Source organism: Protomyctophum parallelum (genome assembly GCF_964188405.1).
Source record: "Protomyctophum parallelum genome assembly, chromosome: 11".
Classification (NCBI taxonomy): Eukaryota; Metazoa; Chordata; class Actinopteri; order Myctophiformes; family Myctophidae; genus Protomyctophum; species Protomyctophum parallelum.
In genome coordinates this window covers 20,737,843-20,749,978 of record NC_139707.1, presented here as the reverse complement: position 1 = coordinate 20,749,978, position 12,136 = coordinate 20,737,843, and the positions used below count along the sequence as shown (strand labels likewise).

At 44.4% G+C, this 12,136-nt stretch overlaps 1 protein-coding gene across 1 annotated transcript in view; it reads right to left on the bottom strand.

The window, feature by feature from the left end:
• Positions 1–12,136, bottom strand: part of myo10l3 (myosin X, like 3) — a 79,791-nt gene that overhangs the window by 6,377 nt on the left and 61,278 nt on the right. The window contains 17 exon segments of the mRNA XM_083777461.1: positions 41–164; positions 778–935; positions 1,235–1,429; positions 2,654–2,796; positions 2,905–2,960; positions 3,629–3,722; positions 3,921–4,016; positions 4,179–4,422; positions 6,838–6,961; positions 8,815–8,841; positions 8,843–9,348; positions 9,351–9,557; positions 9,560–9,665; positions 9,825–9,858; positions 10,194–10,292; positions 10,294–10,495; positions 10,498–10,595. Of these exon segments, the coding sequence (XP_083633587.1) occupies positions 41–164; positions 778–935; positions 1,235–1,429; positions 2,654–2,796; positions 2,905–2,960; positions 3,629–3,722; positions 3,921–4,016; positions 4,179–4,422; positions 6,838–6,961; positions 8,815–8,841; positions 8,843–9,348; positions 9,351–9,557; positions 9,560–9,665; positions 9,825–9,858; positions 10,194–10,292; positions 10,294–10,495; positions 10,498–10,595 (2,513 nt within the window).

The window sequence follows — 12,136 nt, the reverse complement described above, 5'->3', positions numbered from 1 at the left end:
CTTGGGAATAGTATTGTAGCTGCAAAGCCAAGACACTCACAGTGGACACTGACATCTCCGTATGGTAGAGGTAGTAGAGGCGAGTGCAAAGGATGCTGGGTGTATCTCAGGATGGGGTTCCTCCAGTATGTCTGCTCCACAGCCTCCACATTCAGACTGCTCTCCTGGACAGACAGAACACCACATTAAACCCAGAGTAAAGACATGCGTCTACGACTGGAGCATTTTGTTTAAACACGTACTGTAGGTAACATCGATTTGTGACACAGATATACATTCAAAGACAGATATCACTGCAGCCAGCAACTTCAGAAAACATGTGTGAAGAAAACATGCTGAGAAAAATAAACAAAGATTATAAAAGAATAGCACCCCATAGCAACTCTCAAGTACCTCACTTTACTACTGTGTGTGTCCCTGGTAAAGGCTTGCATGGCAGAGAAATGAATTAGTGTTATTCTGAAGTAAATATTAATGTCATATATATATTTATTCTTATTTTTTATATATACATACATTATTAAATATATGTAATGTATGCTGAAATTATTTGTTAAATCAATGCCCACAGTGGAACAATCGTATTATTACCACAATACAATATATAAATATTAGAATAAAGCATAAAATCCGAACAGGCAGAAGATTAACTGTCTCCTCAATATTATGGCTACAGTACTATACTCATTGAGTCCAAAATAAATAGTAAACAATAAACATGACATTACTGATACAGTCACAGTGAAGAATGTGCTTGCAAAGTAATTTATCTTATACCTTGATGTCCCTGATGAGTTGCTGGGTGGGAGTTTCAATTGGAACCTTGCTGTCAATAGCCCCTTGTATGGCAGATGCCCACCTCATGGCTTCATTTAACATTTTGGTGTAGAGACGATATGAGTGTTTACGTCCATGGACTATTATATTCCAGTAACCTAGGTGCACAATACAAGAAAGAAAACAACGCTACGCTTAAAAATAGATAGTTTTATCCGCTATTGTAGCAACTAGGCATGTCCCGATACCGATACTTGTCGGAATGCCCTCCGATATTTAACATACAGTACACATCCGTGAAATTCATCCATGCAATAGTCCTACAGTCCTACAGTTTCCCTCAACAGTTATGAGATATTATACAAACCATGTTCAGACTCACTCAAACACTCAAGGATGTTCGCAAACAAGAATTCAAGAGCTCAAGGTGGGATGAGACATTGATGTTTAAACTGACCAGTGTCCTTGAAGATCTTTTCATCTGGCTGAACCACAGAGCAGAGGCTGTTGAGGACCAGGGTTCCTAGCTTACAGGCACTGCGCTCTGACGACTTATAATAGTCTAGCGAATTACTGGTTAGGACAAACCAGCGCTTCTTCAACTTCAGAGACGTGATTTTGGCTCCTGACTTGATCTCTTTATGTAGCCAGCCTAAGAAAGGTGGAGAACAAATAACCACCCAGACATATTACAAAAACATATGTAATCTTAGAAGATGTTTTCCATCTCTCAAACAAAACAAACATTACTAACTACTTATTCCCATGTCTACACAGTAAGATCCAGACCGTTCATTTAGCTCTAAAGGTCCCATTTTTCAGCAAAATGCGTCCAGTCTGCAAGGACATTAAGAGTGTAAAAGGGTCTAAGCTATTGTATCCTCTTTTTCTTTTAAGATAAATGTTTGCCATTTTTTAGAGAGACATGTGTAGAGATACAGAAACATGTGTAGAGAGACAGGGCAGAGAGAGAGGGGAAACATGCAAGACATGACAGGAGTCAGATTCAAAGACAGGTCCTCATGTGTGTGGTCAGTGCATTAACTAGCTCCTGCGCTACCAGGCATCGCTGATGTATCCTGTAAGACAGGGGCTCTCAACCAGGGGTTTGTGAGCCCCTAGGTGTTACTTAACAGTACCGCAAGGGGTTTGAAAATGTGTGAAGAAAATAGGATTACATACAATTATACAAATATATGAGTTGTATATACATTATATGTGGTGGTAATTACTTTTAAAATTGTGAGACCTAGAAATGTAGTGAAATGTAGTTTCACTTTAGACTCATCTAAAGTTAAACAGAATTGTTCACTACGTTTCTAATCTACCTGTTCAAAACTGCAATTAAAACATTTATTCCTATTGATAGGAATAAGGGTTACTTCATTTGGTCCTTTGAGACAGAAGGGCTTCAGTCAGTACTCAGAAGAGAATCAAGATTGAAGGGGCACACTAGGGGCACATTAGTCTATACTGTCTATGATGCTTGCATATTGGCATGCATTAATTTGTTTGGTGCAGCTGTGTTGTTTACTAGTCTGCCATGTTTTTAATCTGCTGTAGTTTTTAATCTGAAGTGGAAAACAAACTAACAAAATCAGCTTGGGGTGTTGTGCCACTTTAAGCACTCCTGCTGTAAGACACTGCTTTTCAAAGTGGTGGCCACCAGGGGGATCACAATCTATGTAAAGTGCTTTGGATAATAGGCTAAATGCACCATTTACCATTTAATACTGTCAACATGAAATCCCTATTTGGGGCATTTCATTGTTGTAAATAAAATCATACAAAATAACCGAGCTTGTAGAGCATTCATTTTCACAAATTTCACTCTATACTCCATGGAGTAAAAATAGTAGTTTTGCTGTGGACTGACCCCTCACAAGGAATTCCTGCCCATCAATCCTGGCATCTCCTTTAGGTTTCTGCAGCAGGCCAATCCAGTGGTGCATCTCCTCAGGCATGTCTGCGTTGCAGTGGATCACCCGGTTGGCAGTAATGATGACAAATGAGTTGGGTCTGGTAAAAGAAAGCGCTGTTGATTATGCCTGTTAAAAATGCAGTCTCTGGTTCCTGCTATGACATGTATTCATAAGATAAGAGTTAAACCTGTGGGCCATTTCTCACCTGTCAGGGTTATCCGATGCACAGACAGAATCAATCAGGCCAACATCCAGTGTGCCCTGAAGAAACACAGGATTTCTTAAGTCTTATAACATCAAATAGACCCGTGGGTTAATATCTAACATACAGTATACAGCTTTGCTCCTAACTGCCTTGACCACTGGATCTGACGTTGCACACAGGAATTGACCATTCCGAGATCCACATTTGAGACACAACGTTGAGTGTAAACCCCACTGAGCAATAGTCGGCTATTAGATATGCGTCTAAAACCAGGTTATAACTGGTCGAAAAGTGAACGTTGCTTTGCGGTCTAGGCTTAGCTAAGACATTGATTAGCTGTTATTTTAAGCATCTATATATGGACCAACGTTGTTTCAACGTCTAACCTAAGCCTAGACCGCTAAAAAACATTCCCTTTTAGATCAGTTATAACCCTGGTTTACAATGGCCATTTAGACGCATTGTAAACGTCTAATAGCCCGAGAAATGCTCAGTAGTTTGAATCGTCCCGAAGCAGTTCTCCCCACCCATCTGGCACTCTTATCCCCACCCATCTGGCACTCTAAGCAGGTTTAAATGAATACTCAAGAAGCCTCATAAAAACGGCTTGACCCAGGGCTGTTCATCATTCTACATTTGTATGCTTTTTTTATTATTATTATTAAAGCTGAAAAGGAATATGTGGCTGGGGCCCATGCAGTAATGAGGTAAAATAGAAACTAACCACTGCATTCTTGGGGTTGGCCTGTTCATGGTGCATCTCCATTAGCTGCTCTGGGCTGGCGCTGTGGACTCCACTCAGCACATTGAACCAACCACTGGAAAGGGTCAGAGAGAGTTCACAATGAAGAGGACCACACAATGCAGTTCCCTGGGTGACCACATGAGGGAACTTGATTTCTATGCATTATGTCTATGTGGAGGCCATGACAAAGACAACTGCTCACATGGCAACCAAAATAAGTTGTCTATCCTACAGTCGTTGGTCTAGCATTAGATTTGTACATGTCAAATACCTGGCATCCTCTGGGGACTCAGCATAGATGTGGTAGGTCCTTTCCTCAGTAACAATGTTCAGTGCGTTCTCCTTCTCATGGTTATCCACTATCTGTCTGCAGGTAATAAAAGAGTACATCATATTTTAGTAATATAGCGTGTGAACATAACTCAGCAATTCAAATTAAATACATTCTAGTGTGAATTCAACAAAAGGAGCGGTTGAACAAGAACACCGATGTTGGCGTTATTCACACGTGGGAGGCGTAGGCTCTTACTTGGCCGAACGGATGTCAATGGTCCCCTTCAGCTTCTCTTCGCTGTCGTTCTCAAAGTACATGAGCTTGTTCTCCCGCAAGACAAACCAGCGCATCTTCCAGTTGCGACGCGACAAGGTGGACATGCCTCCTCCTTTCTTGTACAGCCAGCCGGATTTCACAGAGTCCTGCTTGGCCCTGAACCACATGAAGGTGTCGTCCTTCAGCACGCACCAGCGGCGACGCCAAGGGATCATCAAGCCACCTGAGTGGAGGGATGGAAGGGAGGACAGGACAGAGGGACAGGGGGAAAGAGAAAAGAAAAAAAGAGTATCAGAATTAGTTGTCCTATTTAGTTGGGTACTACCAGAATACAAAGAAGTTGTATTCAACTTTGGTTTGGAGTTTTTTCAACCAAAGTTCATGTTTTAGGTTGGGGGGGGGGGGGGGGGGGGGGATTTGAACAAGTTCTTCTCCCCCAGGAAATGACATGTGGCCACAACATTTTTAGGGCAGAAAGATCACTGTTGACAACCTAAAATGAAATGTAAAATCCTTAAAAAAAATCTAAAATAGAATAAATAAATAAAACACTTCACCACTTTTCAACCTACCTTCATATATTTGGTCCTCACTAATGTTCATGATAGAATTCCACAAATTATTTCTACTCTGTCTGTGTCTCATGGGAGGGCTGTGGGCAGCTCAGAAATCCTACACAGAAATTGTGGCATTTTATCATGAACATTAGTAGGTTGAAAAGTGGTGAAGTGGTCCTTCATTTTTTTTTTTTTTTTTAAGATATTTTTTTGCGGCTTACGCCTTTTTATTGATTTTTGAAGGGACAGACAGTAAGCTGACAGGAAACGGGAGAGAGATGGGGGGATGACATGCAGTAAAGGCCGTGTCGGGTCCGGGAGTCGAACCCGCGGCACACTGCGACTGGATTACCAGTCCGGTGCCCAGACCGTTACGCTACGGCCTGGGCCAAGTGGTCCTTCATTAAACTCTATATTTATTTTCTCAAAAATAGCTGATCTACAAGCTCACAGCATCAGCTGGTAGATGAGTTATTTTCGCTGAACGCTGGTCCCAGAACAGGGACTTTATATAGGGTTGACGTGGTTAAATAAACACTGAGCATTGTAGAGCGGAGTGGACGGACGCCCTGCCGTGTTCAGCTGTGCATGAATCATGTGCATGCCTGCTGGGCAGTGACTTGGCAAAGCGCAGTGGTGGAAAAAGTACTCACATTTCGTACTTGAGTAAAAGTATCAATTCTGCAATGTAGAACTATTACTACTACTACTACTACTACTACTATCCATTACAAGTAAAAGTATGGTAAGATAAAGTTACTTGAGTAAAAGTACTAAAGTATTGGTATCAAAATGTACTTAAAGTACCAAAGTACCAAAGTTCAAATGTATACAAATCTTTTGAAAATAGCCAAAATATACTGTATATAGGGCAGAAGTGAGTAATGCATGTTTTGTATTAATAATCAAAAGCTACGAAGTAACTACTAACTAGTAGTGCAAGATTTGGATTTAGTGGTGGAGCATAGAAGATTAGAAGTAAAAGTATTGGAAATTGGAAATACTCGAGAAAAGAAAGACCTCAAAATTGTACTTAAGCACAGTAAGTAAGTAAATGTACTTAGTTACTGCTTTACACCACTTGGCAAAGCCACTCACCCTTCATGTGAGTCTCCCAACTCCCACGATACCTTCGACAGGCAGCCTCTGGACATTATTAAAGCACAGCTCAAGACGTACTTCTACACACTAGTTGATCTTTTAAATTCTTCGTTGTTATTCATGTCCTCACTGTATTGAATTACTGCTATTATTTTAATGTTGTTTTCTGCCTTGCTTTTCTTTTTTTCTCCATCACTCGGAAAAGCACTTTGAGCTGCATTTCATGTCATGAAAGGTGCTATACCAATAAAGTTTTATTATTATTATTACTAGACCTGTACGACGTGCCCGTCGGCCACCGGCCTACTTGAGAATGATGCAACCTGGGAACCTAATAATACCCGTTGTGAACTTGTCATAGCACCCGTTTTAACTATCTGTCTGTGTCCTTTTTGTGCCCATACTGTATATGGAGATCTCTGTATCTGTCTGTCTGCCTCTGTCTGTCTGCCTGTGCCCGAAGAGTGCAAACTGACTGTGAAAAGTGTAGTGGTTAAGTAATCAATTTGCAGGTGTGGGGTTGCCATGGCAATCAATTGGCCGAGGCAGAGGCTGGGAATTGCACAGGTGAGGGGACTTAGGCTGATTAGAACCACTGGCAGAGCCTGAGCAGAGCCTTTTGTGGTGGTTCTGGAGAACCGTGGGTCCGACCGACTCCCTGCTGGGGGCACTGCAAGTATGGAGGCCCACTGACTCACCCTTCATGTAGAGGTAGCTGTGGAAGTATGGAGGCCCACTGACTGACCCTTCATGTAAAGATAGCTGTGGAAGTATATATGCCCACTGACTCACCCTTCATGTAGAGGTAGCCGTGGAAGTATGGAGGCCCACTGACTCACCCTTCATGTAGAGGTAGCTGTGGAAGTATGGAGGCCCACTGACTCACCCTTCATGTAAAGATAGCTGTGGAAGTATGGAGGCCCACTGACTCACCCTTCATGTAAAGATAGCTGTGGAAGTATGGAGGCCCACTGACTCACCCTTCATGTAAAGATAGCTGTGGAAGTATGGAGGCCCGCTGCCATTCAGCATGTTGACCCTCCCGTTGGACACCTCCTCGTCCGTGTCCACGTAACCGTCGTTCTCCTCGTCACTGTCAATGAACTGGGAGATCGATATTTTTCACAGTTAATTAAAGCATACATGGAATACTGATATATTATTGATTCCAGCTGTTAGAATTCCAAACATGACACGCTTTAATTACTTAATTGCTATTTAGTAGTATTGTACTAGTATTCAAATATCGTTGTCCATTTTATGTCTAATTCAAAAATAGCAAAAAATAATAATTCAGGATTCCAATTAAAGAAATAGCAATGCCTGACTGTGTATGCAATGTGGCCCTCTGGAGTGAGTGTGGAAATATAGTGTCCCTCAGTGAGTGTGGAAATATATTGTCCCTCAGTGAGTGTGGAAATAGTGTGGAAATATAGTGTCCCTCAGTGAGTGTGGAAATATAGTGGCCCTCTGGAGTGAGTGTTGAAATATTGTGGCCCTCTGGAGTGAGTGTGAAAATATAGTGGCCCTCTGGAGTGAGTGTGGAAATATAGTGGCCCTCTGGAGTGAGTGTGGAAATATAGTGGCCCTCTGGAGTGAGTGTGGAAATATAGTGGCCCTATGGAGTGAGTGTGGAAATATAGTGGCCCTCTGGAGTGAGTGTTGAAATATTGTGGCCCTCTGGAGTGAGTGTGGAAATATAGTGGCCCTCTGGAGTGAGTGTTGAAATATTGTGGCCCTATGGAGTGAGTGTGGAAATATAGTGGCCCTCTGGAGTGAGTGTGGAAATATAGTGGCCCTCTGGAGTGAGTGTGGAAATATAGTGGCCCTCTGGAGTGAGTGTGGAAATATAGTGGCCCTCTGGAGTGAGTGTGAAAATATAGTGGCCATCTCCATCATCAAAGCTGCCCACCCCTGAATTAAAGTATTTAATGAGAAATGATGTAGTATTATCGGCCATCTTCACACAGAGGACATTTTGCTCCAATGTCATACTTGGTGGGAATACCCACCCCATATCTCCTGACTCTGATGTAAGGGTAAAATGGCCGCTGTGTGAATATGGCCGCCGATGAGATCCATTTCTGTTGTGACTGCTTAGTGCTTAGATTTCTTTCCTTTTTGTGCAAGAGTATGTTTATTTCCAAAACTATCACTCACTGTTGAGCCATCAAGGAGTGCATGTCAAGATTGAACAAGTAAATTTGCTTCCTGTCAAGGGAGTCAACAACTTCATTCTGTAACTCCTGCACTCACTACTTACAGTTCATCAGTGCCCTGAAACTGTCTACCACCACCTCCACTCCTGACAGCCTCTCCTAGGTCATCACACTTTCTTTTTGACTCAGAGCCAGCCTAATCTTCAAAGAAACGCATACACACGCACGCACGCACGCACGCGCACACACACACGCATGCACGCGAGCACACACGCGAGCACGCACGCACTCTGTCATTTTGCTGAACTGACAGTGTTTGGACCAAGCTCCCTGCTTGACTGGCAGTATCTGGGAACAGATTCACATGCACGCCGGCAGAGCCAACAAAATCATTGCTACAGTATTCCACTGACTCCACATGAGCCGAGTGTCGCTACGAGTTAAGGGGAAAGTAAAGCTTCACCGTGTGTGCTGTATATGGTGTCAAGAGGTGCTTATGTAATGAATGTGCATTAGGCTAATATGTCCAGAGGAAATTGAGGAGTGTGTCAGACTTATGTGTCTAAACCACAACTGAAGTCAGACTGACAAGTGGACAATTATGGAGAATGCAAACACTGAGCACCACTAAAAGTAGTAAGAAAAGGTTTCCAACTTTCCATGCGGTTTCCATTCATAGAATTTTACATCCAACTCAATACAGAGTAAATGGATTGACATGACTGTATTCTGGTGAATTCTGAGATTTTGTCAGTGATTGAAATTCTAATCGGTTCTAATCGATTCCACAAATCTCTCCGAGTCAGAGCTGCCTCTGAATGAGTCCCAGACTGTTCTGGGTGCAGGACGATTTCCTCAAAACCTCGTCATCCGTGGCATGGCCGTCGTTGGTGCTGGCCCCTGAGCTCCCCTGCGCCTCCTCGTACTCATCCTGGTCATAGTCTGACTCCACCGTGTCTGGTACAAGGCTGTATGGCGGCTCTTCACTCACAGGCTCGACATCAGATCCCCTGCTGGCCCTCAGGTACGGATGACTGTCTCCATTGAGGACGGGAGAGGGAGGAATAGGAACTTGGCAAATGGAGGGGGGAGTTGAGGTGTGGTTAGGCATAGGAGTGTGCATAGGTCCATTCAACATGACCGGGGAGACCTTTGCCGGAGCACAGGCGGACGAGGGATAGGCGGGAGGGGCAACTCGCCCTTCCGTGAAGGCAGGCGTTGGAGAGGGAATACTTTGGAATATTTCCCTGTCTACGGGCAATGGGGCTGAGGGAGGCAATGCTGGCAGAGGGATGCATTCATCCTCTGCGTGGAAACCCTCATCCACCTCTCCTCGGCCAGCGGGGCGGTGGTGGATTCCGTCGGGTCGTGGAGGTTCTCCTCGCTGGAGAGGGACGGCTCCAGGCCGCCAAAGTCCAGGAGGTCAAGAAACTCTGTGGCCACGCGCGACGCCTCCTTCTCTAGCCGGTAGATCTCGGCGTCCCGCCTCTGGCGAAGCTCCTCTCGTCCATCGTCCCCCAGCAGGGACACTCCATCCTCTGCTGCTTCTGCAGCCGCTCAATCTCCCTCTCCAGGCGGAGGATCTCATCCATCTGACGGCTCTCCTCCTCAGAGGATTGGCCCGGTCCAGGGCTGCGGGACAGCTCCCTCTGCTTAGGGGGAGAAGGACAGGAAAAAATTAGTATATCTTCATGACCACTAGGCCAAGTTCTGATTTCAGTTTAATCTCCAATAATACAATGTGTACAATGAGATGTATACCGGTACATGGAATTTGAACATTTTATAGATGTTGAAAATGGTCTTACCTTCTGGCAGGCACCATTCACCACCAGTGAGTTCCTACAAAGAAAATACAAAGACAAGCATTTTCCATGAAATACCACTGCATGCTATATAAATGAAATAACATCCTGAATGTTAATGTAACTCTCTGAGTATACAATATCCCCTTCACAAGTAATCTCTCAAGACAGATTCCAGCTGAATTTATCAGCACCACTGCCCTAAACATGTAATGTTGTTGTTAGTAGGAATAAACACAGAAGCACATGGGGTAAACTGAGTTCCCATTTCTGCACAAACAAGCAGGTGGTGCCCCAGAGGCTAAAACAAACCCAATGGGTTCCGAGATTAGTCATCACTACAGAATATGGCAACGAGTTGGTGAAGTTTACCGCTTATTGCTTGTTGTTCTTTGCTCTTCCTCCCTCTCGTTTGTGATTCTCAGCTCCTCTTCTTCCATCTTCCTCCTCAGTTCCTCCTCTTCCATCAGCCCTCTTGTCCTCCTCCTCCCGCCACCTCCTCTCCTGCTCTATCCTCCTCGACTCCTCCTCGACTCGCCTGCGCTCCTCCTCCACCTCCTCCTCTTCCCTCCTCCTCCTCCTCCTTTCCTCCTCTTCTCGTTTCCTCTTCTGCTCCTTTAGCTGACGGTAGAGTGAGCGGGCCAGCCGGCCACGGTAGTGTCTCTGCAGGGTGAGGTGGCCGAACGCAGGTGCAGGAACGAGCGTCTCCAGAAGTGAGCACGGTAGTTCTTCTGGATGGTGACGACACTCGACAGCGTCCTCTTATACTGCTTCCTGCGAGGGGATCAAAGTCACGTCACTGTAGTCACCAGTGTATTCAGACGATCGCATGCCACTTCATGCGGAAGGTGGATTCTATATTGTGGCTACGTAAATAGGCTCACATACTGGCATATTCTCATTCTCCAATAAACAGTAGACGGTGTATTGTAAACTGCAAAACGTTTAGAGCTTGATGAGCTGGTGCTGTGCCAGTGTGGCTGCGTGTGCAGCTGTGTTTAACTCTGTGACTAAGCCTCATCATCCACTTGCCACACGCACGCACACACAAACAAGCACACACACACGCACGCACGCATGCACTCAAGCACGCACGCACGCACGCATGCCTTGCTCAGGAGTCAGGACCACACACAGCGCTCTGACTTGCTGACCCTTGGCCTTGTCTACTCAGGCAACAGTCCATTTCACAGTCTCACTCCAGCCTCAGGAACAGACCTTGACTAGAGATTTTGTTACATATAAGAAGCTATGGCAAAATCCACTCTTTAGTATGCATGGCCCCAAAGGGATCTGGGACCTTTAACCTTTAGCACTGGCAGCAGTCCCATTATACTCTACCAACTGTGCCCCATAAAGGAGTGTGTGTGACCTTGTGTACAGCACCGTGCAGGTGGAATGGTGGGGGGGGGGGGGATTAAACTACCAGTGATGGTAGTGATGGAGAAAAATTAAAACCTAGGCTGACTTCTAGGGCCTTAAGAGAAGCCAACAATTGGATCAAATGTACTGTGGACTTGTCTGATAATGAACAAAGAGGATATTGTCTATGAAAGGGGCAGTGCAACTAAGGGACATGACCTGGAATGATTCAGTTCAAACAGACAGAAAAGGATTTTGGTAAGATTATATAAGGTATGTTGCCCATAAAAAGCCAAATGAAAGCCTTTACAGTAAAGTTTGTAACCTTTGAATAGCATTTGTCTTTATCGATACCATGCATTATCAGGGCAGGTACTTTAGAATGACAGGAGCTGGTTACCCATTCTAGAGTTTAACAGAGAATCTATATGCAGCATTCACACGCACGCACGCCATGCACGCACACACACACACACACACACACACACACACACACACACACACACACACACACACACACACACACACACACACACACACACACACACACACACACACACACCACACACACACACACACACACACACACACACACACACACACACACACACACACACACACACACACAAACAAACAAACAAACAAACAAACAAACAAACACACACACACACACACACACACACAAACAAACACAAACACAAACCCATACTTTTTGGAACGTGTGACCTGTTTTCCCTGTTCTATCTCTATTCCTCTCCCCTTTCCTGGAAAACAAAACATTTTGGGAGCTTGTACTAAAACACATGGTTTTACACCTTTTAAACCTATGGGTACACTAGAAGCACACAGCAGCATGTGCACACCGCTGTGCACAGAAACATGTGGCTACACACACACACACACACACACACACAACACACACACACAAGTTCCTGGTATACACAAACCATGCC